The 26,900-nt window shown below is 38.5% G+C and overlaps 1 protein-coding gene across 1 annotated transcript; it reads left to right on the forward strand.

The window, feature by feature from the left end:
- The first annotated feature begins 8,599 nt into the window (after positions 1-8,599).
- On the forward strand, positions 8,600-24,055 carry LOC131427309 (eukaryotic translation initiation factor 4E-binding protein). Its single transcript, XM_058590380.1, has 2 exons — positions 8,600-9,060; positions 22,968-24,055. Exons 1-2 carry the CDS (start codon positions 8,916-8,918, stop codon positions 23,180-23,182), a joined length of 360 nt encoding a protein of 119 aa, XP_058446363.1. The 5' UTR covers positions 8,600-8,915; the 3' UTR covers positions 23,183-24,055.
- The last annotated feature ends 2,845 nt before the right edge of the window (positions 24,056-26,900 follow it).

The following is a 26,900-nucleotide window of genomic DNA, read 5'->3' on the forward strand; positions in this document are numbered from 1 at the left end:
ATAGTAACAGATTGGCTGAAAAGTTCGTATCGTTTCTATGAGAGGGCGCCACTAGAATTAAATCCATACCATTTTCAGTTAGTACCAAATTTGGCAGCTGTCTGATTATTAGTTTGTAAGATATTGCATTTTGAGTGAAGCTACTTTTGTTATTGTAAAAAAAATGGAAAAAAAAGAAATTTCGTGTGTTCATGAAACACTACTTTTTGATGAAAAAAAGCGAAGGGGCGAAGCAACAATTCGTAAGTGGTTTGCAAAATTTCTTACTGGTCATATGAGCACCGAAGACGATGAAAGCAGTGGACGTCCAAAAGAGGCTGTTACCGATGAAAACGTGAAAAAAATCCACAAAATGATTTTCAATGACCGTAAAGTGAAGTTGATTGAGATAGATGACACCCTAAAGATATCAAAGGAACGTGTTGGACATATTATTCACGAATATTTGAATATGAGAGAGCTTTGTGCAAAATGGGTGCCGCGTGAGCTCACAATTGATCAAAAACAACAACGAATTGATGATTCTGAGCAGTGTTTGGAGCTGTTATATCGAAATAAAACCGATTTTTTTCGTCGATATATAACAATGGACGAAACATGGCTCCATCACTTCACTCCGGAGTCCAATCGACAGTCAGCTGAATGGACTGCATGCGATGAACCGAACCCAAAGCGTGGAAAGACTCAACAATCGGCCGGTAAGATTATGGCGTCTGTATTTTGGGATTCGCATGGTATAATTTTCATCGACTACCTTGAAAAGGGAAAAATCATCAACAGTGACTATTATATAGCGTTATTAGAGCGTTTGAAGGACGAAATTTAAAAAAAAAACGGCCTCATTTGAAGAAGAAAAAAGTTTTGTTTCATCAAGACAATGCACCGTGTCACAAGTCGATGAAAACCATGCTGAAATTGAACGAATTGGGCTTCGAATTGCTCCCTCATCCACCGTATTCTCCATATTTGGCCCCAGTGACTTTTTCCTGTTCTCAGACCTCAAGAGAATGCTCGCTGGTAAAAAATTTAGAAGCAATGAAGAGGTAATCGCTGAAACTGAGGCCTATTTTGAGGCAAAGGACAAATCGTACTACAAAAATGGTATCGAAAAGTTGGAAGATCGCTATAATCGCTGTATCGCCTCTGATGGCAATTATGTTGTTTAATAAAAACGAATTTTGGCAAATAAAATGTGTGTTTCTATTAAACGATACGAACTTTTCAGCCGAACTGTTACATAACAAAATACAAGCTAACATTTGATTTATAATTAGTCTTTGTTGTACTTTAAACATGAAATACTAATACTATTATTCATGTGTTAATACGAACATTAACATTGATTCAATCATTATTGGTTGATTCGGCCTAGTTCACGTCTTACACACTTAAATTTTAATGCTGAATCTCGTCGAAAAATGCCAGGATTTGAACAGCCAAGTGCACGTTAATCGTCTCGGCAAAATATATAGTTACTGAGAATCTCGACCATGCTTTATTTATTAACTGTCAATTGTTGCCGAACTTGTCAGCAGAAATGTTGTTGTTAGTTCGGCAAAAGCAATCGAATCATGAATTGCCGAGTTATCAGTAATCGCACGTGGAATAAATTTTTCTTCATTATTGTATATGAAAAAAGTCACAAAAACAAAGGTTGGAGAAAGAGTGTATTTTTTTACGTTCATTTGAATCTAGCATACAGATATTAATAATTATATTCGCAAAGCAGGTAATTTTTAATTTCACTTATCTTGTCACGAAATATACAATTTTTTTCCTTCTTCTAATTTCTACGTTTTCCAGCTCCACGAGCAATGGCGACATGGTGTTTTGCAAAATCTAAAAGAGCCATCGGTTGACAAGTTTCTCACCGAATTCAAGTAAAAGCTAACTGACTATTCGAAATCTCGGCAAACGAATTTGCTGAATTTGGTATATTTGTTGTTTACTAACAAATTCAGCATAATATTATGCCAGACTTCGGCAATAGTACGCGCTTTACCGAGATATCAGCATATTACTTTAACGAGTTTCGGAAAAGAGTATGAGGATTATTGAACAATCAGCCAAGTTCAAGAGTCGGTTTTAAGTGTATAAGATGTTGAGATGCATTATAAAATTTAACAAGAAACCGCTCTCAAAAATAACTCCAATAAACTTTATCACTAACTATTGGAAATAACAAAATTCTTTTGAGGTCTTTTTTTTCGAATTTTTATTTTCGGAAGCTTTGTAATCTGATTTTAATAAGATTGTACATACAAAAATTGTGCGATCAACTACTATCACTTGAATTTTTTTTGCTCTCTGTACTCGTCTCCCCTATCTTCGGTTACTGAAAATAACTATCATTGAAAAAAAGAATCTGAGCAAGGTTACTTTTGACAATAGAGAAAATAACAGCTGAGTGTCAGATTTCAACTAAATGGGATTATAGGCACAGACTAACAGACAGGACACTTAAATTGGATCATTTTGACGGTTTCGAATATTCCTTTAGGTGGGACAGTACTCGCTTATGTCATGATGTCGCTACGTTACCCTATCAAAAACATCCAGTCTGTTGTCTAGATTGTGTTTCTTGCCTGAAAGCCTGAATTATCTGTAATATCATGCAGGTTACAGATTTAGTACGTATTGTCAAAACTAAATACAGAATTCTGTCTACTTTTCATCCTGTAACGCAATACAAAATCGAACCCAGGTTTTGTTTTGCGTTTCATGAAAGTCTAGGTTTGTCAAGGAGGGGTCATATTTTTTTTTATTTTCGAAAATAAAATTACCAAATGGATAATGTTTCATCAGCTTAGGCAAGGCAGATTCGAAAAAAGTAAATGTCTAGCCAAATGTACCCTCTCACACTTCTGTCGAGAGGGACATAGGGAAACCGACTCCACAATCAAAATAGGAACAGTCCAAGTGCCATTCGTGAAGCACCCCAGAATTCTCGGCATTAACTTCGACCAGAAACTGAACTTCACGCACCACTTTGGACTGGTCAAAAAAGATTGCGAATCCCGTCTTAGACTGATTCGAACCATAAGCACTGGGCTCCCGAGGTGGAATCGACACCAAGGGTTACTTCTAGCTCAGTCACTGGTATGGAGCCGTATAACCTACGGGATAGTAGCAACGGCGGTGGGCAGAGAGAATCTAATCAAGACACTCTCGCCCACCTACAATAGAACCGTCAGAATTGCCTCAAACCTACTTCCTAGCACCTCAGCAGTAGCCGCATGCGTTGAAGGTGGTGTATACCCATTCCGCTAGTACTCGGCCTGAATTACATTCCGCCGAGCATTGGGGTGGCTAGAAAAAACTCACGGAGAGGGGACGGGTATAGCGTGATGGGATAGTCGATGCCTTTCACGCAGCCCGCCTGGGTTCGATTCCCAACCCCGCACATAGGGTAAGAAAGATTTTCTGGTCCGAAGAGGCGAATGACCTAAGATGTTAAAGCCTCTATAATTGAAACAAAAAAAAAACTCACGGAGAGGAAGACTGCCTATTACAGAAACTAGCTGAAAGGTTGTTCAAAAGCTTCACCGGAAACAACCTACCCAAACTGGCGCGCCTATATCGGTTTGGAAAAGGCCCTGGCACCAACCAGACCTTCCCAAGACCGACACTTCCCTCTCTCTCTCTCTCTCTCTCTCGGAGCCAACCCCTCTCCAGCAAAAGCTAGAAACAACTTCCTCCAAATCTGCGCCGACCGGTTTACAGGAATTCCCGCCTACTACACTGACGGTTCTCGAACAGTTCATAGCACCGGAATTGGGGTGTGGGGACCAAACTTCACCCTACACCGGAGCCTACCCCCGGAAAGCTCGGTCTTCTCTGCGGAGGCCGCAGCCATCTTCGCTTGTATCGAGGTTATCCCTCCGAGATCCGAGGCCGTAATCTTCTCGGACTCCCTGGGGGTTATCACCGCCTTGGAGGCCGAAAGATCCGGACACCCGTTTATCCAGGCGATCCAACAATACACCAACGACCAAACCACAGTATGTTGGATCCCTGGACATTGCGGGATACCGGGGAATGAGAAAGCTGATGGGCTAGCGGCCATGGGTAGACAGTCACCGCGATATATATCGGAGGTCGCAGCAGCAGATTTGATCACCTACTTCCGGGAGAGGCTCCAGGAACATCTTGTAGGTCCCTGGAGATCTTCTGGAGCATACCTCCCCAAAATCAAGGGGGAGGTGACCCGATGGACTGACCGACCAGATCGGACCGAACAGATGGCCCTGTCCCGCCTCAGAGTAAGCCACACACGCCTCTCCCACGCACACTACATCGCTCGTGGCAGCCTCCCTCCTGCCAATACTGTAAAATCAAGCTCACTGTAGAGCATACCATTACCTACTGTCCCGAATACCACAACCTTAGAACCCAATATAATATCAGCTCCTCCATCCGCAGCGCCCTCTCCAACAATTCCGTTTCCGAAATCACCCTAATCCTCTTCCTAAAAGACGCCCGCCTCCTAAACCAATTCTAGACTCCCCCTCTCCCAACCCACTTTACCAAACCTCCCTCAACCTCCCCACCACTCATTTTCTTTCAGAATCACGACGAAGACCCAGCATCCACCGCCTGGACCACCCGGTCACTGCCAAACATCCAGCCGAGAAACAACACCGCTTCGTGGGCCATATGCGGGGGGCTGACCCCCCCCTGGGATGTTGACCACGGTGCCCTCCTGCTTCCAACCACTACACCGGCCTCACCAGGACCTAGCCACGACCACCACTGACAACCAGAGCACTGTTTCACTGCTACCCGAGGCACGACTTCGCCCCCGCGAAAAAACGGCCTCCCGGAACGCCGATCACGGAACCCCTCTCCCAACTGATCTCCACCTACAACCATCACCCGAATACAGGACCGGGACCAAGAGTCTGGCCCCGACCTCCACCGATCCTGCACCCAAGCGGCAATCTGCCGTGGGGCGCTGGCCCAGGAGATGTTCACCGCAGCCCGAAGCTGAAACACCAAAGCCAGACCAGTGTCCCCGATTCAACAGATCTCCACCCACAATCTTCTTCCGGACCCAGGAACGGATACACGATCCCCAGAAAGCAACCCGACACAGAACCAGGCAATCCGCCGGGGGCGCTGTCCTCGGGGATATTACCCGCGGCCTGAAACTGTAACAGTAGACTAGCCTTTAACTTAGCCTTAAGCTTAGCCCTATCTTCTCTCTCTCTCTCTATCCCCGCACAATCTATGTAATATAAAAAATATTTACTCAATGTAAAAACTCTCTCCCTCTCCCCTAAAACTCCCACCCTTATTCCTCCCAAATACCCCTAAATCCCAACCCCAACTTGAGACAAACCCGGTGAACGACCATAATTAGGTTAAAACCGTGGGTAAATAAACGATATAATACTAATAATAATAATAATAAATGTCTAGCATCGCGGAAGTGCAAATTTGCTGAAAATACACCTCAGAGACAGAACTAGAGCCTTTTTAGTAAAATTGTTCCTTTGAATCTCTTTACGAAGATAACCCATTTTGTTTCTTATTGCTCATCTCGTAAAGATGTGTGAAAAACATTGTATCTGATTGCCGCTTGTGTATCTGTAACAACTGAGAATCGATTACACTTCCGGTGAACGATTTTCAAGTTAAAAACTAGTTTGCCGTTAACAAAAATAACCCTGCTCAAGAGTATGGTTATTTTTGGCAGTTCGATAGTTATTTAAAAAAATATTCAAAAAAATCTTACAAAACAATTATAATTATGAATCTTGAGGAAAAATTACTTCTGCGTAACTTCTTTTATATTTACAGTAAAAATCCCAATGAGAAGTTTCAATATATTATCAAACTCGATTTTTTTTACGTTCTCTATATTGCAATCAATTACGGAGAACGTAAGAACCTCGACTTTGTTATCATTTCATTTTCAGTGCAAAATAAATCCAAATTGGTAGTTTGAAGGAGAAAAACAGTACAGGTGTGTAATGCCAGAGACATAACTGGATGTCGCGAATACGAGTAAAACTGGCACTCTTTCTTTATGCTTCCGAATATCAATTAGTTGATCGATTGTGTGAATTATGCATGTTTTACCCTTTTACACTTCTAGAATTTGAAACGATACACCTAAACTACAGTACAGATTAGTTACATCAAACATTCTGACACACAAATATAACGAAATAACGAGTATAGTTTATGATAAAATATTGGTGGTTCTGAAAAGAGTGACGAGTTGAGTTCAAAATCCGATGGATACCATTGACTTCCGATGGATACTGCTGAATTCCGTCATCTATTTCCAGGCTGACCTGTTGTCCGTGGGTGCGATACTGATATGTGTTCTGCTTCAGTCTCCTGCTTTTTCCGCTTGAGGTAACAAGTTTTGTATTTCGCTTGGAGATTCCTCGATCGCACCATAATCAACACGATGATAAGAACAGCCAAATTCGAAATTAATGGCTTCTGAGTCGGTGCTATGCATTTTAAATAGCAAATCAGCAGGAAGTTTTACAAACTGCAACTGGTTCAAAAATAGGCCGTATAGAGTAAAGTAAAGTAAAATTTCGCATATATCTTTGGGAGTATTATTATGGTTCTAAAAAGAACCGATTTGAAGAGTTCTGGAATTAGGAACTGGACCTGGGCCCAAGAACTAAATTCAGAACTTAGAACAGACTCATAATTCAGTTGGACTCTACGTTTCTGCTGGTTGATTAAATCATTCCCACGAAGTCTGCTTCCATCCAACGCACAAGAAGAAATAATCTATTTTCGACCACAATTCTCCTTTTCTACGCCTTCAGATGAAGATATGTGCCTGACTACCTCAAAATCGTCGTCCTTGCGCGAATAAGCCAAGCAAAAGTGGAGTTTTCCGCGTTGTTTTCGAAGTTTTAGAAAACTTAATTTTTGAGTTATTTGTGGTTATCTCACAATGTTCAAAATATTATCCTAAATTCCTGATCATATTTTTGATGAAATTGTGGAAGAATTAGGTTGCTGCCGTTATTAGAAGTCGAGATATTCACGATTAAGTTCTGCCCATTCTTCCATATGGCTTATTTTGAAAAGGCACCCCCTAGTAAAGTAAGTCGTATTCATGACAAAAGTTTTTTACCCCCAAATTTATGCTAGGCTGAATTATTTACATTTCGCATTCAGCTCATCGCAGTGCATTAGCAGATTGTGTTGATCTACTAATGCCACCTCGCGGATCAACATAATCCGCTAAGCAGACGTAAAGTCAGTGCTATTTACAACGCACTTATTTTACACTAAATGTGCAATGTCTATTCTGACGTACCGAAAGTACCGAAAGCAATTGACGGGAATGCTGGCCGACAACAGATAGTAGTAATTTGGGGGTTTGGAACCTCTTGGGTTCCAGTTTGTGCTAAAGTGCACATGACTAAATTGAATTATTTACGTTTTGCATTCAGCTCATCACGTCACGAACGAAACAAGTTTTGGCTTGTTTGCTGTACAGATTCTACATAATCTGCTGACGCACTGACGATTCGAAGACAAAACGTAAACATATGAAATCCAAATTACTTACCATCCGTCAAACTTTGAATTGATTGAAAATGAAAATGAATTTAACAAAACTTTCATCATGCTTTGTTAAAAAGAGAAGTCTACAGGGACTACGTGGAAAAGTCTACGAAACTCTACGAGGGGGTCCCTATATTCTGAATCACCGACCTGGCGATCAAAACAATAATCTCAAACTACTACTCTGTAAATGTTAGAGAGAAAAGGATCGATATATGTATAGTTACGAATATTGATAGCATGTTCAAATCCTGCCTGTTGCGGATACTTTTTCACAACGTTTTTCTCGATCTTTATCTCTGATCTCTCTTCAATTGTCGAATTAAGCTCGAAGACAAAAACCGGATAAAAATACTGGCTAAGTGTATACTTTTCGGGGTAGACTGTTTTGCGGTGCTGAAGCATTTTTGCTCTACCGCTTTAGAAAATTAGATCTCATCACTATTTTTATTGGCACCCTAGAGTCAATATTTCCCCCATTCCCTTAGAAATCGCCGAAAGAGCCGCAAGGGATAAAAAAAATGTGTACTGTTTTGCAGCACGTTCTTCCATCGAACAGCGAGTGTCAAATGTATTGGCGATCAACGAAACCGAACTGATAAATGTTGTGTTCAGCCTCATTCGCGGACCGGTTTAAGTAAATAAATAAATGCACAACTAGTGTTGATTTTTTTTTATTTCATGGCGGTCAGAAAGTCGTGACACGAGCCAAGAAGAACCGGTAGAGCAGCATGATGGCAGTCAACTTTCTCGAAGGACACACTCACTCGTTATCAACGGATCGCTTATTTCGAGCATTTGTTTATCTCGAAATTTTACACTTCCATGTTACGCTTGCAACGACTCACCTCACCACCCGATAAGCACACTAATCGTTGCCAATGTATACCTACACACACATCCACACATTCAGCTGTGATCGAGAGAATCGGTGCGGTCGCCCATCCTTTCGTGCCTTTCCTCGTTATCACACTTCCCCTAGCTGCTCGCACCACCTGCGCGCAGCAACCCGTCGACGATGTTGTTGTTTTTGTTTGGCTTTAAATTGCGATGCGAACCACGCCGAATCTTTAGTCGGTGCCAGCATTTCAGACCGTTACGACAACGTTCTTAAGCCAGCCAGGAAGAAAAGTGTCGGATACAGCAGAGGGAAGTCGAAGAAGAATTCACCTACCAGCACGTTTTTTTTGTCTTGGTTCCGTTCTGTAATTGCCATACTGCCAAGTGTTGTCCAAGGTTCTCCAGTGTATTAGTTGGTTCCGATTGAAAATAGCTCGGTATTCAGTGTGTATTCTAGAGTTTAAAAGAAATACCAAAAAATAGTACAAATTATTCGCTAAGAACAGTACCTGCTAGGAGAAATCATTATGTCAGCATCACCAATCGCACGCCAAGCTTGCAGCCAGATGCAGGCAATTCCGTCGAAGCGCGTTCTGATCCACGACGCCTCGGAACTGCCGGACCTGTATTCGTCGACCCCCGGAGGCACGCTGTATTCTACCACTCCAGGAGGTAAGTTTGCACGAAGCACGAAGGATCGAGAAAAAAAACTTAATTCCTAATGACTTATCTCAGTGCTGGCCGTGGGTTTAGGTGGTGAAAAAGGCTGGGGAAAAGATGTATTCGAAAATACATTTGCCCTTGTAGCCTGATCTGAAAGTTACTACGCAAAAGCCTGTAGTCTATACACGCGTGAGGTAGCCATTTTCCTGATCAACGAATTTAAATTTATGCAAATAACGCAGAATTTTCGTTTTTTACAAAATATTTTCTCAAGCGTTTGTTGGAATACACCGTAAACCACGTGGTTGAATCGGCATTCTGTCGGTTCATGTGAACGGTGCTAAATTTAGAACACTAATTAGACGGCCAAGAGTTACACAGTCTTATACAAGAAGCAGGCAAAGTGGACCAAAACTGTCGGTGCTATTTCTCCACAATGCGCTGATTGGTTTCAATGAGACGCGGGGGACGATCGTGTAGAATTTTTAATTTATCGTCTGATGCTACAAGGTTCGGCCGTTCGAGGGACAAAGACCTAGTGAAAAGTTGTCGCATCGAGGACGAATCTTCACGTCGGCACCCTCCTACGGGGACGGGACATGGTGCGACTTAAACTTAACCGTTGTCTTCCTCAGTACCGTGTCCACGAGTGAGCTGAATATTGACCATAGCAAGAAGTGCAAATCAGACCAATAACCGGTTGGTTTGCTTTTCAGTAATGAGGTTTGGTAGACAAACAACGTATCGATGCACCAACATAATCTACTCGCTGCCGTCAACTGGCCTCACGCGTATAGGTTATCGTTACGAGACGTTTCCGTTACTGGCTGTTAAACCGCGATTCTGCGTCTTTATGAAATGATGCTCCTAATTGGTTAAGTGGTGTGGAGAAGAATTGATCGTATCGGATAAAAAAATGTCAACTTGACACATTCAAAAATAGGTTATAATCCAGAGAACGGAGGGAATAATACAAAAACCGAATTGTTTTCATTTATATCATAAAAAAACTCGCATTACTTAGTTATATCGAATAATCACTGCCTTTGTTGTGACAAATCAGAATACGTCAGCCGATTACTTGCATCATTTAATGAGTCAATCGACCATCGCCCATTGAGCTCGAGAGTCTTTATTCGATAATCGAACAAATTTCAGCTGAAAAACTACTGTGAAACTGGAGAAGTGATCGTTTACTATTACGACTTCATATCGTTTTCTGGGCTATATTCAGCATTTGATTCAACATTTTTCACCACGAAATTTCAACTCGAATCTTCTGGTATGTTTACAATTGACTAAATCAGTATCAGCATTTCAGGAAACAAAACAGTTTGAATAATTTGGCCCAACTGGCACGCACCACCGTTCATACGAATTGTCTGATCCACTCATTCGCGAGCTGGAATTGATATTTATGATTTTACTACAGTTTTGAAAATAGCGTGATTTCATTTATGAAACCAGAATGTTTAATTACGTTTAGAACTCGTTGAACTGCTAAAATTATGCTTTTTAGTTGTTAGCTGAATTTTTCAAAACAATTTCATGATTGAAACTGTTGAAATTTATATTTATACAATTAACTTTATGATAATTGAGAACAGAACTGATTAGTTTAATTGTTGTTTCATTTGGCAGCCTGATTGCGGTTCAAAGATGGCGAAAATCGCTACACTAAATCAATTCACTTCAAATTAGATCAATTGCGTTCCTCGCGGAAGAAACATAGTATACACACTTAAAAAAAATTCACAGAATTCGGATTTTTAAACCAATTTTTCAACAGCTGAATGTTTAGTAATTCAATTAATTACTGACCGTTCGGCAATAAAACCAGAATGTTTAATTTCGTTTAGAATTCGTTGAACTGCTAAAATTATGCTTTTTAGTTGTTAGCTGAATTTTTCAAAACAATTTCATGATTGAAACTGTTGAAATTTATATTTATACAATTAACTTTATGATAATTGAGAACAGAACTGATTAGTTTAATTGTTGTTTCATTTGGCAGCCTGATTGCGGTTCAAAGATGGCGAAAATCGCTACACTAAATCAATTCACTTCAAATTAGATCAATTGCGTTCCTCGCGGAAGAAACATAGTATACACACTTAAAAAAAATTCACAGAATTCGGATTTTTAAACCAATTTTTCAACAGCTGAATGTTTAGTAATTCAATTAATTACTGACCGTTCGGTAATAAAATTTGGTTGAACGGTTAAACAACTACTGAACAGTTCTGTAAACAAAATGGAATCATCTAACGAGTGGTTCGCTAATTATTTTGTTTTATTTTGTGATAAAATTCTGAATTTAAAAAGATTTTTGGATTTTAAACAACTACACAAGTTTTCAACCCACGATTGTGTTCTTCGGATTAGGACATTTTTCACAAACGCGAGTGAAGCAAATTAGAGGCTATGGTTTTATTGCCCAACATGCTTATCAACAGCAGCCGGTGAACATTGAGAAAAAAATGGCGACTTAATGGACCGTATGAATAAAATGTAGTAAAGTCTGTTGTTTGTAGTATCTTCTCAAAAACATAGTCCACAGAGTAAAATACGTTCGGTTTGGTTTTAATTATTCTACTTCACTTTATCAGCAAACACACGAGTAGCAACCCCTGGAGCTACCTACCGAAAAATTGTAGTAAATACTACATGTTCGAACGTTGTTGTGTAGTAAAGTCTTTGCTTTTGACAGGAACGTGATCCACATGTAGCATTTACTACCGAAATTCAAGCATGCTACGTTTTATTCATACGGCCCAATGTCCCGGTTGAGCGCATTCCAGAATTTCGCACAATCCGTTGAGTCCACCAAAAGTTACCCTCGATAACGATATGCGTTGGTAGCAAGTGGACATAGTGATATGAAGTTACTTTCTGCCTATAAGTAAAAAATTAGCTCTAATGTTTTGAAAACATATGCACCGGTATCTTAATCCATTCAACGATCCCCTCAAGACAAATTTATCGTTTGTTTAATAAAAATACACTTACTGAAAATTTTAATAACTGTTCGACAGATAGTTTTCACGTCAATCAGTATTTACAGAAGTTCGGTAATTAGAAGACAACTTTACCGTACGAACAGTATGATTGTTAACGACTATTCTGATTGATTTATTTGTAATATTTTTTACAAAATTCTGTAATGAAGACATGCATAAAACTGAACGTCCGGTAAAAATTTTTGTAATTTATGTTACTCAAACTTTTAGTTTTCATTTTCATTTACTGTAACGACTAACTCTTAGTGATAACTGAATTATACATCAAAGTGAATGTTGATAAATAACAACCAGAAATATAAAATATTTCATTCTGGTTCCGTGTAGAGCAGGCATCGACTACTTGATTGAAAAACAATCGAATCGTGGACAAACTTCATTTTGCAATCGCTGCATTCAAAGTTTCATTTTCTGCAATTTAGCAAGCTTGCAGCAGTGCAGCATAAAATAAGGATCAGGTGTCAAAATAATGAATGACTGAAATAGGTGAAATATAATTACTACCGGTATAATATATGCCAATGCATTTGACACCACAGAAGTCACAGATAAAAAAAGACCTTCTGATCAGTTGCAGTTTAAGGCTGTGAACCATTTCGCGGTTAATTTTAACTTTTGGTTGTCAGAGTGGTTATTTTGTGTCGAGTAGTTCAAATCAACTCAAACTGCGGCCAATTTCAAAATTTGACGGACGGGAAGTTATTTGGGTTTATTTTCCACTGGAAATAATTTCAACTAAAGAAATAATATTAGAAATTCTATTGTAAGATACAGTGTCGGGAAATAACCATCGATCTGTCGAAAATAACCATGCTCTCGAGCAGGGTTATTTTTGACTATATGAAATTAACCGCTCGAGTATCAGATTTTTCCCAAAAGTTAAAATTAACCGCGAAGTGGTTCACAGCCTAAGGTCGTCGGCCTAAGTATTTCTCTCGCAATGCAGCATGTGAAAATAATCGGTATGATGTTTATTAAAATATACAGCCCTTTCAAATCAACATAATACTATCATCAAAAGGCAAATTGTCGTCAGTAAAAACCATTCAAGCGAAGAGGTTGTGTTTCGATTGTACTGGCTCGTGAGTTAACGGCTGCTACCGAGACAATTCTAAGCTTCAGGTAGTTAAACTGCCCATAGCAAACGCAATATTCGGGGCGTTTCCCGACTGGAAAGCTAGCAACGAAGGCCATCCCGTTCATACGCACAGAGGTGTAGAGACACAGAGGTGCGAGAGCATAGAAGTGACGAGTCACAGAGGTGCCATCGCATAAAGGTGCGAAGACGAAGGGGTGCAAAGGCACAGAGGTGCTAAAGCAACCCAGTGCTGATCTACCAGGTACCAGAATTTGTACGCTGCGTAGGATCAAAAGAGACGGCATATATCGCGAGGTGCTACACTGCAAGCATCGCATTTGATCGCCACCAAGAGCAAAAGCACTGTACCTGGGGTCAGGTACAGCAAGTGCAGTGGTGTTCACAACGACGGCAGAGCAACTGAGATAGCAGTAAACGACAGAAGACTGCCAATTGGAAACAGCAAAAGACTGCCAATTGGAAATCGTTGGAAGAGCTTCACGTCGTTCTTCACGATAAAGGAACAGAGACATCAGCTACAAGGTAGATTTAATTTAATTTATTTTTTATTTCTTATATCTGAAATTTTACTAAACATAAGTTTTTATTTTGGTATTATTAATTTACAAAAAAAATTTAATGTAATGGATGATCTCATGGAAGATCATCCGAATCCGATTCCGGATACTAGTAAAAGTTTAAATACTCCGAGGGCTAAACATTATCCACAGGGTACCACTGGGCCATGGATAGTCTATCTTCGAAAAAAAGAAAAGATTTTAAACTTGATGCAAATTACAAAGGATTTGACATCACATTTCTCTGAAGTTAAAGAAATCTGTAAGGTTAATAGAGATAAAATTCGAGTTGTAGTTAACGACTTGAAACAGGCAAACGATATTGTAACCTGTAAATTATTTGCTATTGAATATCGAGTTTACATTCCATCGAAGGAGGTAGAAATTGACGGTGTTGTGACTGAAGCAAGTCTGACAGCAGATGATTTACTTAAAAATGGAGTTGGCCGTTTTAAAAACTCCATGCTTGAGGGAGTTAAGATACTCGAGTGCAAACAATTGTACTCAGCATCTATTGTCGATGGAAAAAAGTCTTATCGTCCCTCAGATTCGTTTCGCGTAACATTTGCCGGATCTGCATTGCCTAGCCATGTCTATATCGATAAAATTCGTCTTCCTGTTCGGCTTTTCGTACCGCATGTTATGAATTGCACGAACTGTAAAAAATTCGGACATACAGCTACTTACTGTAGTAATAAGTCCAAATGTATCAAATGTCAAGGGCCTCATAAGGATAATCTTTGCGATAAAGATGTTGAAAAATGTGTTTATTGTGGGGAAAGCCCTCATGATGATCTTTCAGTGTGCGCTGCATTTAAGCTGCGTAAAGACAAAATGAAGCTTTCTTTAAAAGCACGGTCTAAGCGCACATATGCAGAAATGCTCAAAACGGTCATACATGTCTCCCCTTTGGAAACCGAAAACGGTTTTTCAAATCTTGCGGAGCCAGAGGAATCTGACTCTGACGGAAATAGTGAAGATACCTCGTTTGTCACTCCTCAAGGGTCTGTTAAGAGGAGATTAACAAACCACAAAATACCAAAAAAGACACCTAAAATTATACCTTCAAAAAAAGATCCCCGTGTTAAAGCTAAAAAGCCAAATTTAAAACCAAAAACTGTGCCTCCTGGTTTGTCAAATTCACAAACCAATCCAGGAACTAGCTCAAGAAAAGACAATAATCCAGTGGGCTCCATTTCACATTCACCAACAGGATTACTGAAATTTTCGGAAATTGTAGAATGGATTTTCGCTGCATTCAATATTTCTGAACCTCTAAAGACCATCATAACAGCATTCCTTCCAATAGCTAGAACTTTTTTGAAACAGTTATCAGCTCAATGGCCAGCTCTTACAGGTTTTGTATCATTTGATGGATAATTTATCATCCGCCGCAAATGATTCAATCAATGTCCTGCAGTGGAATTGTCGAAGCATCATGCCAAAACTTGATTCATTTAAAGTTTTGTTGCATAGTCAAAAATGTGATGTATTTGCTTTGTGCGAAACATGGCTTACATCAAACATAGCCTTAAATTTTAATGACTTTAACATTATACGTCTCGACAGAGACTCCCCGTATGGTGGAGTGCTTTTAGGAATTAAGAAATGTTATTCCTTTTATAGATTAAACATTCCTTCGACTTCTAGTATAGAAGTTGTTGCTTGTCAAATAAACATTAAAGGAAAGGACATTTGCATTGCTTCGGTATATATTCCTCCAAGAGCTCAAGTTGGACAACGACAGCTTAATGAAATTGTCGAAGCCCTTCCTGCTCCACGTTTGATTTTAGGAGATTTCAATTCGCACGGAATGATGTGGGGTTCCGTTTACAATGATAGCAGATCATCTCTAATATATAATATTTGCGACAATTTTAGCATGACGGTACTAAATATGGGTAGCATGACACGGATCCCAAGACCTCCTGCACGTCCAAGTGCATTAGATTTATCTCTTTGTTCGACTTCAATTCGACTAGATTGCACCTGGAAAGTATTTCCTGATTTACATGGTAGCGATCATTTACCAATCATCATCTCAATTAGCAGTAACAAAGGCATTGCTAATTCAGTTAATATTCCATATGATTTGACAAAAAATATTGACTGGATTAAATACCAAAGTAATATTTCAAGTGTCTTAACTTCAATGGAAGAGCTTCCCCCACTTGAAGAATATGACTTCCTCGTTTGTTCGATTCTGGAGGCCGCAGAACAAGCCCAAACCAAACGATTTCTTGGTCCATCGTCTAACAGAAGACCTCCAAATCCTTGGTGGGACAAAGAGTGCTCAGATGCTAAACACGCGAAACAAAATGCTTTCAAGACGTTTTTAAAACGAGGAGGAGGAACTCCTCAGAATTTTGAAAAATTCTTGGTTTTAGAAACCAAGTACAAGAACATACTTCGGGTTAAGAAATGCAGCTATTGGAGACATTTTGTGGAAGGTTTGTCAAGAGAAACCTCAATGAGCACTCTTTGGAATACGGCCAGACGAATGAGGAATCGTAACGTAGGAAATGAGAGTGAGGAGTACTCGAATCGATGGATATTTGATTTTGCGAGGAAAGTTTGTCCAGATTCCGTTCCTACGCATAGCATTGTTAGGGAGTCTTCTTCAAATGATGATTCCATTGATAGCCCCTTTTCAATGATGGAATTTTCCATAGCACTCATGTCTTGTAACAATAACGCTCCTGGATTGGACAGAATTAAATTCAACTTGGTGAAGAATCTGCCCAACCTCGCAAAAAGACGTTTGTTGGAATTGTTCAACAAGTTTCTTGAGCAAAATATTGTTCCACCTGACTGGAGACAAGTGAAAGTTATCGCCATTCAAAAGCCGGGGAAACCAGCTTCCAATCACAACTCATATAGACCCATTGCGATGTTGTCCTGCATCAGAAAATTGTTCGAAAAAATTATTCTACGACGTCTCGACACTTGGGTCGAGACGAACGGTTTGTTGTCAGATACTCAGTTTGGCTTCCGTAGAAATAAAGGGACGAATGATTGCCTTGCATTACTTTCGTCTGACATCCAAATTGCCTTCGCTCAAAAGCAACAAATGGCATCTGTATTTTTAGACATTAAAGGAGCATTTGATTCAGTTTCCATTGATGTTCTTTCAGACAAGCTCCACCAACATGGACTCCCAGCGGTTATAAATAATTATTTGCACAACCTTTTGTCAGAGAAACGCATGCATTTTTCACATGGCGATTTGGCAACAATCAGAATTAGCTACATGGGTCTCCCGCAAGGCTCATGCCTCAGTCCGCTCCTCTATAATTTTTACGTGAATGACATTGACAGCTGTCTAGTAACCCCATGTACACTAAGACAATTGGCAGATGATGGCGTGGTTTCAGTTACTGGATCCAAAGCTATTGATCTGCAAAAACCATTGCAAGATACCTTAGATAAATTGTCCGTTTGGGCTGTTCATCTTGGTATCGAATTCTCTGCGGAGAAAACAGAGCTGGTCGTCTTTTCAAAAAAGCATGATCCCGCGCAACTTCAGCTTCATATGATGGGAAGAATAATCGAACAGGTTTTGACTTTCAAATACCTCGGGGTGTGGTTTGATTCCAAATGCACGTGGGGAGGACACATTAGGTATCTGATAACGAAATGCCAACAAAGAGTAAATTTTCTTCGAACAATAACAGGGTCTTGGTGGGGTGCTCATCCGCAAGATCTAATAAAATTGTATCAGACAACGATACTTTCAGTGATGGAATATGGATGCGTTTGTTTTCGTTCCGCTGCAAATTCTCATATTATCAAACTTGAGCGAATTCAGTACCGTTGTTTGCGAATTGCTTTAGGCTGCATGCATTCGACACATACAATGAGTCTTGAAGTTCTGGCGGGAGTTCTTCCATTAAAAGATCGATTTTGGGAGCTTTCATCACGCCTGCTAATAAGATGTGATGTGCTGAATCCCATGGTAATTAATAATTTCGAACGACTAGTCGAGCTTCGATCTCAAACAAAATTCATGACAGTATATTTTAACCATATGTCACAGGAAATCAACCCTTCAAGATATATTCCTATCCGTGTCAGCCTCCTAAATGTCCCTGACTCAACGTTATTTTTCGACACATCCATGCAGCGCGAAGTGCGTGGAATCCCGGAACACCTACGCTCGATGGAAATCCCAAAAATATTTACAAGTAAGTTCAGGCATATTGACTCTGAGAAAATATTTTACACGGACGGATCACGAATTGAAGAGGCTACTGGGTTTGGTATATTCAACAATAATGTTTCGGTCTCATTTAAGCTTCAAGAACCTGCATCTGTTTATATAGCAGAGCTAGCAGCAGTTCATTATAGTTTGAGTGTAATCGTCACATTATCTCCAAACCATTATTTCCTCTTCACAGATAGTCTGAGTGCAATTGAAGCCATTCGCTCAAACGCTGCTGGCAAAAATGAACCGTTTTTCTTGGGTAAAATAAAACAGTGTCTGAACGACATATTGAATAATAATTATCTAATCACAATAGTTTGGGTTCCGGCTCATTGCTCCATTCCAGGCAATGAAAGAGCCGATATTTTAGCCAAACGTGGTGCTATTGAGGGTGAAATTTATGAGAGACCGATTGCTTTCAACGAATTCTATAGCGCGTCTCGCCAAAGAACACTTGCCAGCTGGCAAGCTTCTTGGGATAAAGATGATCTGGGTCGGTGGATGCACTCAATTATTCCTAAAATATCGACAAAGGCATGGTTCAGGGGACTGGATGTGAGTAGAGATTTCATTCGTGTGATGTCCAGACTCATGTCCAATCACTACACGTTAGATGCACATCTCCTTCGAATTGGACTTTCCGAGACTAATCATTGTGCTTGCGGCGAAGGTTACCGCGATATTGACCATGTTGTTTGGACATGCGTGGAGTTTCGTGATGTCAGATCTCAACTAATAAATTCCTTGCGTACCCAAGGTAGACTATCCAATGTCCCAGTTCGCGACATTCTTGCTTGTCGTGACCTTCCATACATGAAACTTCTTTATCATTTCATTAAATCCATTGGAGTTCCAATTTAAATTTTATTTTATGTTAAACTGTTTTCTCTTCCATGAGTTCAACCAATAGCCAACTATAGGATATTGAATATAAGTGGTGAACTGATACAAACAATCCTGAAATAGTTATAAGATCATGTACAAAATAAATGTATTTTATTTAATGTAATTTAAAATAGCAACTCGCTTGATAAAAACAGTGTTTAGATTAACTAATGAGTACCAACATACTAATATGATATTCGAAAGGTATTAGGTTTAAACTACTATGTATTGTGGATGCCACGGCGAAGAAAAACTTATGTATATTGCCTATGAAATAAACGTATTTATGAAAAAAAAAAAAAAAAAAGGCAAATTGGTATGGAACGCAGCTTATGCACATGACAGTGTGTCTACTCTTTTCAATGTATTGGTAGAGATATTGTACCAGTAGTCATCTCATTAGTATATATAGTCGCAATATTATTCGACTTTCAATCAACGAATTGTGATAAAATCGGATACAATAAATAGTTGTCAATCTATCGAACAAACACAGTTGATACCACTGGTTTTCGTATATGAGATGACTAATGGAGCAATAACCATATGTGAAATGAGATTCAAAAATATAATTTTATTATTACTTCTATAGGAAGCTATCTTTATTAAAAATAGAGATGAAAAAACGTGGAGTAATATTTAACATACACGGCACTATACATGGGGTTTCCCTAGGAACAACATTTTCTTGCGCATACTTTGATGTGCAAATTGCGATGGAACGTCTCGATGTAGTATCAACTCGTCTTCGGTCAATCGGTCGTTCGATTACAATTAAAACAAGTTGGCGCTGATAATCTTTTTATGAACCCACGTGAAAACATGGCGTATTACCATCATAGAGCGATGAATACAGATGTTGTGATCGCAATCAACTATGTTATTTATTTACAAAACCTTCTCGCCACAAGCGGTCAAAATCGTTTAGTGTTGCGCGACATTCTAATTACTACAAAGTATAAGTAGTGTATTTTGTTTACAAATTGTTCACATATAGCGTATCGACAGCACATTGTTTCGGTACGTCATAGAACATCGAATACACATGGTAGATGCGACCCGAACAAGGTGCTCTGGAAAACACCTCATCCATAGCAATCACTAGAAAATGTCAAATTGTGTTATTATTAATTTGATTCGAAAATTGTGTATAACGCTCTAATTTATAAAACGGGTGAATAAAATATATCGTTGAGTTGATATAACTTATCATTTTTTTATGGGGACCAAACATCATCCAGCTGTATTGCTTTGAAATCTATTTTCACAAACGAAAACATATGGCGATCACTTAAGTCATTAACTTTCTCTTGGAGTATAACAGATAAGAACGTAGCACGGAAATTTCGACATATGTACATGGAGAAATGAGATCATCATATACGTATAGAGCTTTCTATACCCAGTGCAAAATCATTGGAAGAAGAGAAGTGTCAAATATTTCGAGATGGGAAAAAAACTGTTTTGCTCGGGCATATTCAGGGTGTTCTAGTTCTAGATGCATAATTTATGTTAGTTTAAAAATTTTAATCTGGAAATTATAACAAGAAAAACTGGCAACCAAAGAAATGGTTTTATTCGTGTTTCAAATATTGAAAAAATAGAACGACTTTGTATACCAGTTTTCAATTTTACAGTAGAACTGCTCGAATAAATAAACCTAAAACGGCTGGCTGGGAATACGTTTGTTCCAGTTTCAATTCTATTATAGATCTCTCAAATGAAACTTTCTGCTGCTGAATTTGCTCTTACGTATTCCAGTAAATAAAATTCGTTTACTACTTGTCAATGTGGCATTTATGAAAACTATTACAAGTCGTACACAGTTGAATTTAGCAAATGTTTGTCAAATAATGAAGAGACAATCAAAGGAAAATACTAACTTTAAAATGTTCCTTATCAAGTTGCTGGTTAACAAAAACAAATTCCACTCGATTATTAGGAACAATGTCAGCTTAACTGTTGAAAATATAACAATTAAAATTGTCCAAACTAACCAAAAGTTCAGATAAAAGGGACTAATTTGGCTTAAACAGTCAACATGTAAAGTTCCGTGAGTAATTCTTAGCGGCAAGAAAGTAGATGTTTCAAGAAGTGTGGTTGGTTGGGCTTTCATTTTGAATAATTTATCAAAGGACTCAAAACCCATTGCAAAAAATCACACAGAAGCAACTACAACATACTGTTGAGTGATCCGATGTCACTAAAATGACACGTCAAATCAGATAAACGTCCTGCAAACTAGTGAGTCTACCCTACAGAAACCAGTTATTTTGACAGCCCAAGGACGTTTCGCGTAATGTCAAGCGTCTTGTTATACAACTGGCAAATTACCGGGCACGCACATTTCATCGATCGTCGGCCGTGCACGTAAATGCGCGTGGCTGTCAATAAATCACCAATACTCTTGTGTGTTTGAGTGCTCCTGGTACTAAGGCTATCTAGACAAGAACATGTTTACAAAAATAGTATGGGTCAGTCAGTTTTTTTTCCGATAAATATGACAGTATTCTACAGCCATCGGATCTGAGCTATTTGTCAAAAACAAACATTCCTTCCTTAAATCATGGACATTATGTCAACGCGTGATTTGTTTTTGTAATAACGGATCACAGACAAACAAACGTATGTTTGTTTTCTTAAAGCACGAACTTGACTAGTTAACAGATATCCCACAGAAAAAGACAATCGACAATCGCTGTGAACAGAATTGTCAAATCCGACTAATCCGAGTTGGCGATGGAGCAATAACAAATTTGTCGCAAATATTTAGTCTATACACCCTAATCAGCTAGATCTCTACCATCACAACTAACTACATATACGATCGAGTTGCAGTGAGACCTGTACCTTTCGATTCAGTCACGATGATGGAAATGTAAATGAAAACAGAATTTGTTGAGCTAAATTTAGACGGCTTGGACGTAACACAGAATGATTGCCGTCACTAAGACGTTTCAACCGCGTAGTATTTATCAAAACGAGAGAGAGAATAAACACATTTCGGCGGTATTTTACGTTTTCTTTGAAAACGGCACGTTTTATTTTGTAATATGAAAAAAATCTATAAATTTCTATCACAATAGTTTGTGAGCGTTGTTTCCATTTTTAGGACAGATTCATATTTTTTAAATTGTTTATTTGCTTTCCAAACTGTAACTCAAAACGAAAGATTTTTTGTACGAGCACTTGTACGAAAAATTCGGTTCGTCTTGGTTACATAATGACACCCAGTATTCATAGTTCGTATTTGAAGTAGACTAAGTTCATCAATCAAAAAATGACAAAGCGGTTAACTTTCCTCACATTTATCTTATCACGGACTATTTGTTGAAACTAGCGAAGGCCATTCGTTTCCACAGTTGGACACATTTCCAGAATGATATGATGACCTACATTTATGATAGCCAATTGTGCGAATTTAGAAACACTTCCCGCTGACGATGAAAATTATCGCACTCGAGGTCAACGAATTTCTTCACCGTCAGTACTGCTGTTACTGGCAACTAGAATAATCTGGTTTTCTAGCTCGGAGAGTTCCTTACAACCACAACGACTCAATCTTACAATACCAACGAATCAGTAATGACCTCGTTCATTGCAACTTATTAGTGGCCCTTACACGATCATTAAAAGTGTCATTACTAAGTAATGACACTTCTGCTCAAACGCTCGTCATTACTGCATCACTGTACATCATTACTTTTTAGCATTACACGTTCATTATTAATGATGAGTATTTGTAACTACTCCAGCAATAGCAATATTTTTATTTTCGTTTAGCTGAAAATAAATTTGATTTGCCATTGAAACGTTAAGGTTAATGAAATATTAACAATTTAAATCTACACTTTGTCATTTTTTCGCGTATAGTTCTAAAGATATTCATCACTTCCACAAAAAAATAAGAAGAAGAAATAATGTTGGTAATGATGGAAAATCCACAATTCCATCATTACTGAACTCGTAGACCTTACACGGTCATTAAAAGTGCCATTACTTTTTAGTAATGACACTTTTAATGATCGTGTAAGGGCCGCTATTTCTTCACGCCAGCCTGAGATAACATATTAGGACAAAAAAATATTTTTCATTGTTCATACCTTATCTAATCGGTTTCTTTCTTTCTTTCATCTTTCATTCTATTTCAGGTACCCGTATCGTTTACGAGCGTGCCTTCCTGATGAATTTGAAGAACTCGCCGCTCTCCCGGACCCCTCCGTCCAATTTAAATAACCTGCCACACAATATCTTACGGAACAGTCCGAAAACAATGCTCAGTAGCAAGCCTAAAGTTCAGCAGCAAAACCGAAACTCGCCGTCCAAGTACGACGATCATCAGGAACAGTTCGACATGGATCTGTAGGATGCTGGAAGGATACATCCGCCGGGTCCCGTTTTGTAACATTGCATAATGACTAAGTCTACATTAAGTTTATTCATGATGTAAACTTTATAAGTTTATAACACACTATCGTTAGTAAGGTTAATGTTAAAGATAACTGCTTTGCAACATTAGCTTCGGCTCGAGGACGAAATGGAACATACATTAATATGAACCATAATAATCTTCAGTACTGTGTATCTTCAAAATAAACCGATAATATTCATAAAAAAAACTACATTGAAACAGGAAAAATCGTCTGACCACGTCGAAAAAAAATGAAATATAGCTTTCATGCATCGTCTAATCATTACTTGTCCTGCGAGTCGTTTGTGATATTGGATGACTGATCGGTACATGGTACATCGGAACATCTATTTCTAATGCTAGGGTGAAATTATGAAGAAAAATTGTATAGTTCAGTCGACACCTAACCTGTTAAGTATCGGAAAAAGGTCACTCCCCTAATCATTTAATGAGTGGAATTGAAAATTGACACCATTTTTCGTCATTAGAGTTACATTTGTTAGGCTACCGGTATTTGTTGTAGATTAAATTTGTCGTGTATTTTTTGATAATTCTAATATAAAGTAAAACTTTAAATATGCGTTGGAAATCGATTGAATCCTAAATTGCTAAATCATAGTTTTTTGTATGTATAACAAATTGATTCGACGTAGAACAGCTAGATTCTAGCATAACGTTAGTGAAGGAGACTGGAGATGCTATTATGAAGTTAGATTGTAATTCAATCACTACAACTACTATTTCTACTTTTAGAGCACGATGCAATGATATTTTAAGAATTTAACCTTATGAAATAAATATATACTGAACGTACTATGAATATAAAAAGTTACTCTATATTAATTCCGAACCATCCGGTTGATGAGATGAAGTACAGGCCAATTTATCCCCCACTATTAAAACAATCAATATTATAGTGTGAGCAATGTATTCCAGATTTCGGTAAAATTAAAAACAAATTTATTTTATTTATTTATTTATTTATTTATTTATTTATTTATTTATTTATTATTGTAATATCCATCGGATACGAAATCTACATGGATATGGGTGGAGAAAAACCCATTTGAGTTGAACATAAAATATGTCATTCTCAAACGGGCGCAAAAGCCACCATCTTTTAAAAAACAACACATAGGCAGACAATCAATACAACAAGGGCAGACAATCAATACAACCTTCATAGGGGTCTGTCGCTGACGATGTCCAGCCAGCGACTGGCACCATTAAAGAAGGTGACAAGCGATTATAAATACACTCTCCTACTCAATGCTTGATCGGAGAAATAGGTATAAAGCGAGAGGACTAGTGTTTGATGGATAGAGAAGATGTTTGGATATAAGGTGTCGGTCGGGTGACGGCCAGGATGTAGTAGACCATGTTCGATGTACGTTGCTAACCATGTCTGTGAGTTTTAGTGTGGCTAAAGCAAGATCAGAGTGGCGAAATGGTAGCGCGTATGCACGGAATGCATAAGAACGCAGGTTCGAGTCCTGTCTGTGAGCGTATCTTTTTCCAAAAATTCATCTTTTCTGTTAGTTTTTCTTTCACTTGGCTTCTCCAATATATATTTCCGCTCAGTCATTGCAAAAACTGAACTTAGTCATGGCGGCTTTACGTCAAACTAAAAATTAATAAATCGTTAAAAACAATTGCGGTTTGATTTTCCGTAACAATCTGCTTCTGGTAGGAAAGGGCAGACAATCAATACAACCTTCATAGGGGTCTGTCGCTGACGATGTCCAGCCAGCGACTGGCACCATTAAAGAAGGTGACAAGCGATTATAAATACACTCTCCTACTCAATGCTTGATCGGAGAAATAGGTATAAAGCGAGAGGACTAGTGTTTGATGGATAGAGAAGATGTTTGGATATAAGGTGTCGGTCGGGTGACGGCCAGGATGTAGTAGACCATGTTCGATGTACGTTGCTAACCATGTCTGTGAGTTTTAGTGTGGCTAAAGCAAGATCAGAGTGGCGAAATGGTAGCGCGTATGCACGGAATGCATAAGAACGCAGGTTCGAGTCCTGTCTCTGAGCGTATCTTTTTCCAAAAATTCATCTTTTCTGTTAGTTTTTCTTTCACTTGGCTTCTCCAATATATATTTCCGCTCAGTCATTGCAAAAACTGAACTTAGTCATGGCGGCTTTACGTCAAACTAAAAATTAATAAATCGTTAAACACATAATAATTATCACAATACATCTAAAACTAATAGTCACATAACATTATTAAAAACAAAATACACATAATTTAATTAAAAACAAAAATTAAAGACTAGAAAAAATATCAAAACACAGAAGATCGTTTGACTTTACTAGCGAAGCGGCTGGATGATTCGCCAAACTCAAAAAGATCTTGTACAGCAGTGAATGATCGAATGGCAGCGGTTATCGGTTCATTACATCCAAAACTAGTTCTATGAAATCTTTGCTGAAGTAGAGTGCCAAATTTTTATATTCAAATAGCAAAGCGGTATGGGTCGTCTTTGAATACTATTACTAACCATGATTATAGGATTGAAAAGTTTTTCTGAATCAAGAGGCAAATAACTAGCAAGTTTAAACCTTCATTATATAAACAAATATCAAAGCATCCAACAACGAGGTTCCAGAGCAAAAAATGAGCCTATGTAATAAATGCTTCATTCGTTATCTAAAGCAAAAGAGAAGTAACTGTAATAGACTTTACACATTGAATATGTTGGCGAAGTTGGATCATGAGTCTTATTAAAATGAATTTTGCTACTCACACTTTTTTGAAAACATATAAAGCCAATATATGAACATATTACTCGGCACATTGTAAATTCCATTTAACTCAACTAAAATCTTATCCGTAAATTTTGAGAAGTTGTCTTTAACAGAAGAGAAATTGTCACAACGTTTGGTGGTTGATTGTTGGCTTTTGTTTGAGCCGATTGCTATTAGTTTTGATTTTCGACTCTTCTCAGGTCAGGTTTTTTGTAGGTTTCGAAATGGTTGGATATAGAATGTTTGAGTGGAAACAAGAACCCACATGTTATGTTTAAGATTGAGAATCATTCGGTTATTCCGTAGTTTGTTTTTGGGAAAAACCATTTGGTAAACATCAGAAATAAACGATTCTTCTTCCTTATGGTTGGCGTCAACGCACTTGAGATGGCGCCGATTTATGGCACAGATACTTTTTATAAAGTCCAATGGACTTTATATTCACTGGACTACCAGCGAAAGCCTCGCAGTGTCGTAACATCGTGTCACCAAAGTACGAAATTAATCTCTTTTTTTTCGCGCAATACTTGGATTTTCATCGTACTAACACGACACGACGTGCTGACTAGTTGATAGTTTCACCTCAAGTGACAATTCTTCGATTAATGCATATTATTCTCAAATTTGATGTGGATTACAACCAGACAATCAGTAGCACACAAGCTCTATTAAAGAATTCTGTAAATACAAGTACAATTTTTTACGGTCAATATGTTAAAAACCTTATGAATAAAAACTTTCTCAGAAAGTATAAACGCATCTAGTTTTCGGGAGAAATAGTACAAAAATGTGGAAATTTGAATTTTATTTATTTTTTATTTTTTATTTACTACACGTTGGAAATAAGAACTTTAGTACCTACCCCACCATTCGCCACGATTTTTCGAAACGTTCCACTACGTTCCGTAGCGAGTTCTT

This window comes from Malaya genurostris, chromosome 2, assembly GCF_030247185.1.
Source record: "Malaya genurostris strain Urasoe2022 chromosome 2, Malgen_1.1, whole genome shotgun sequence".
In the NCBI taxonomy this organism is placed as follows: domain Eukaryota; kingdom Metazoa; phylum Arthropoda; class Insecta; order Diptera; family Culicidae; genus Malaya; species Malaya genurostris.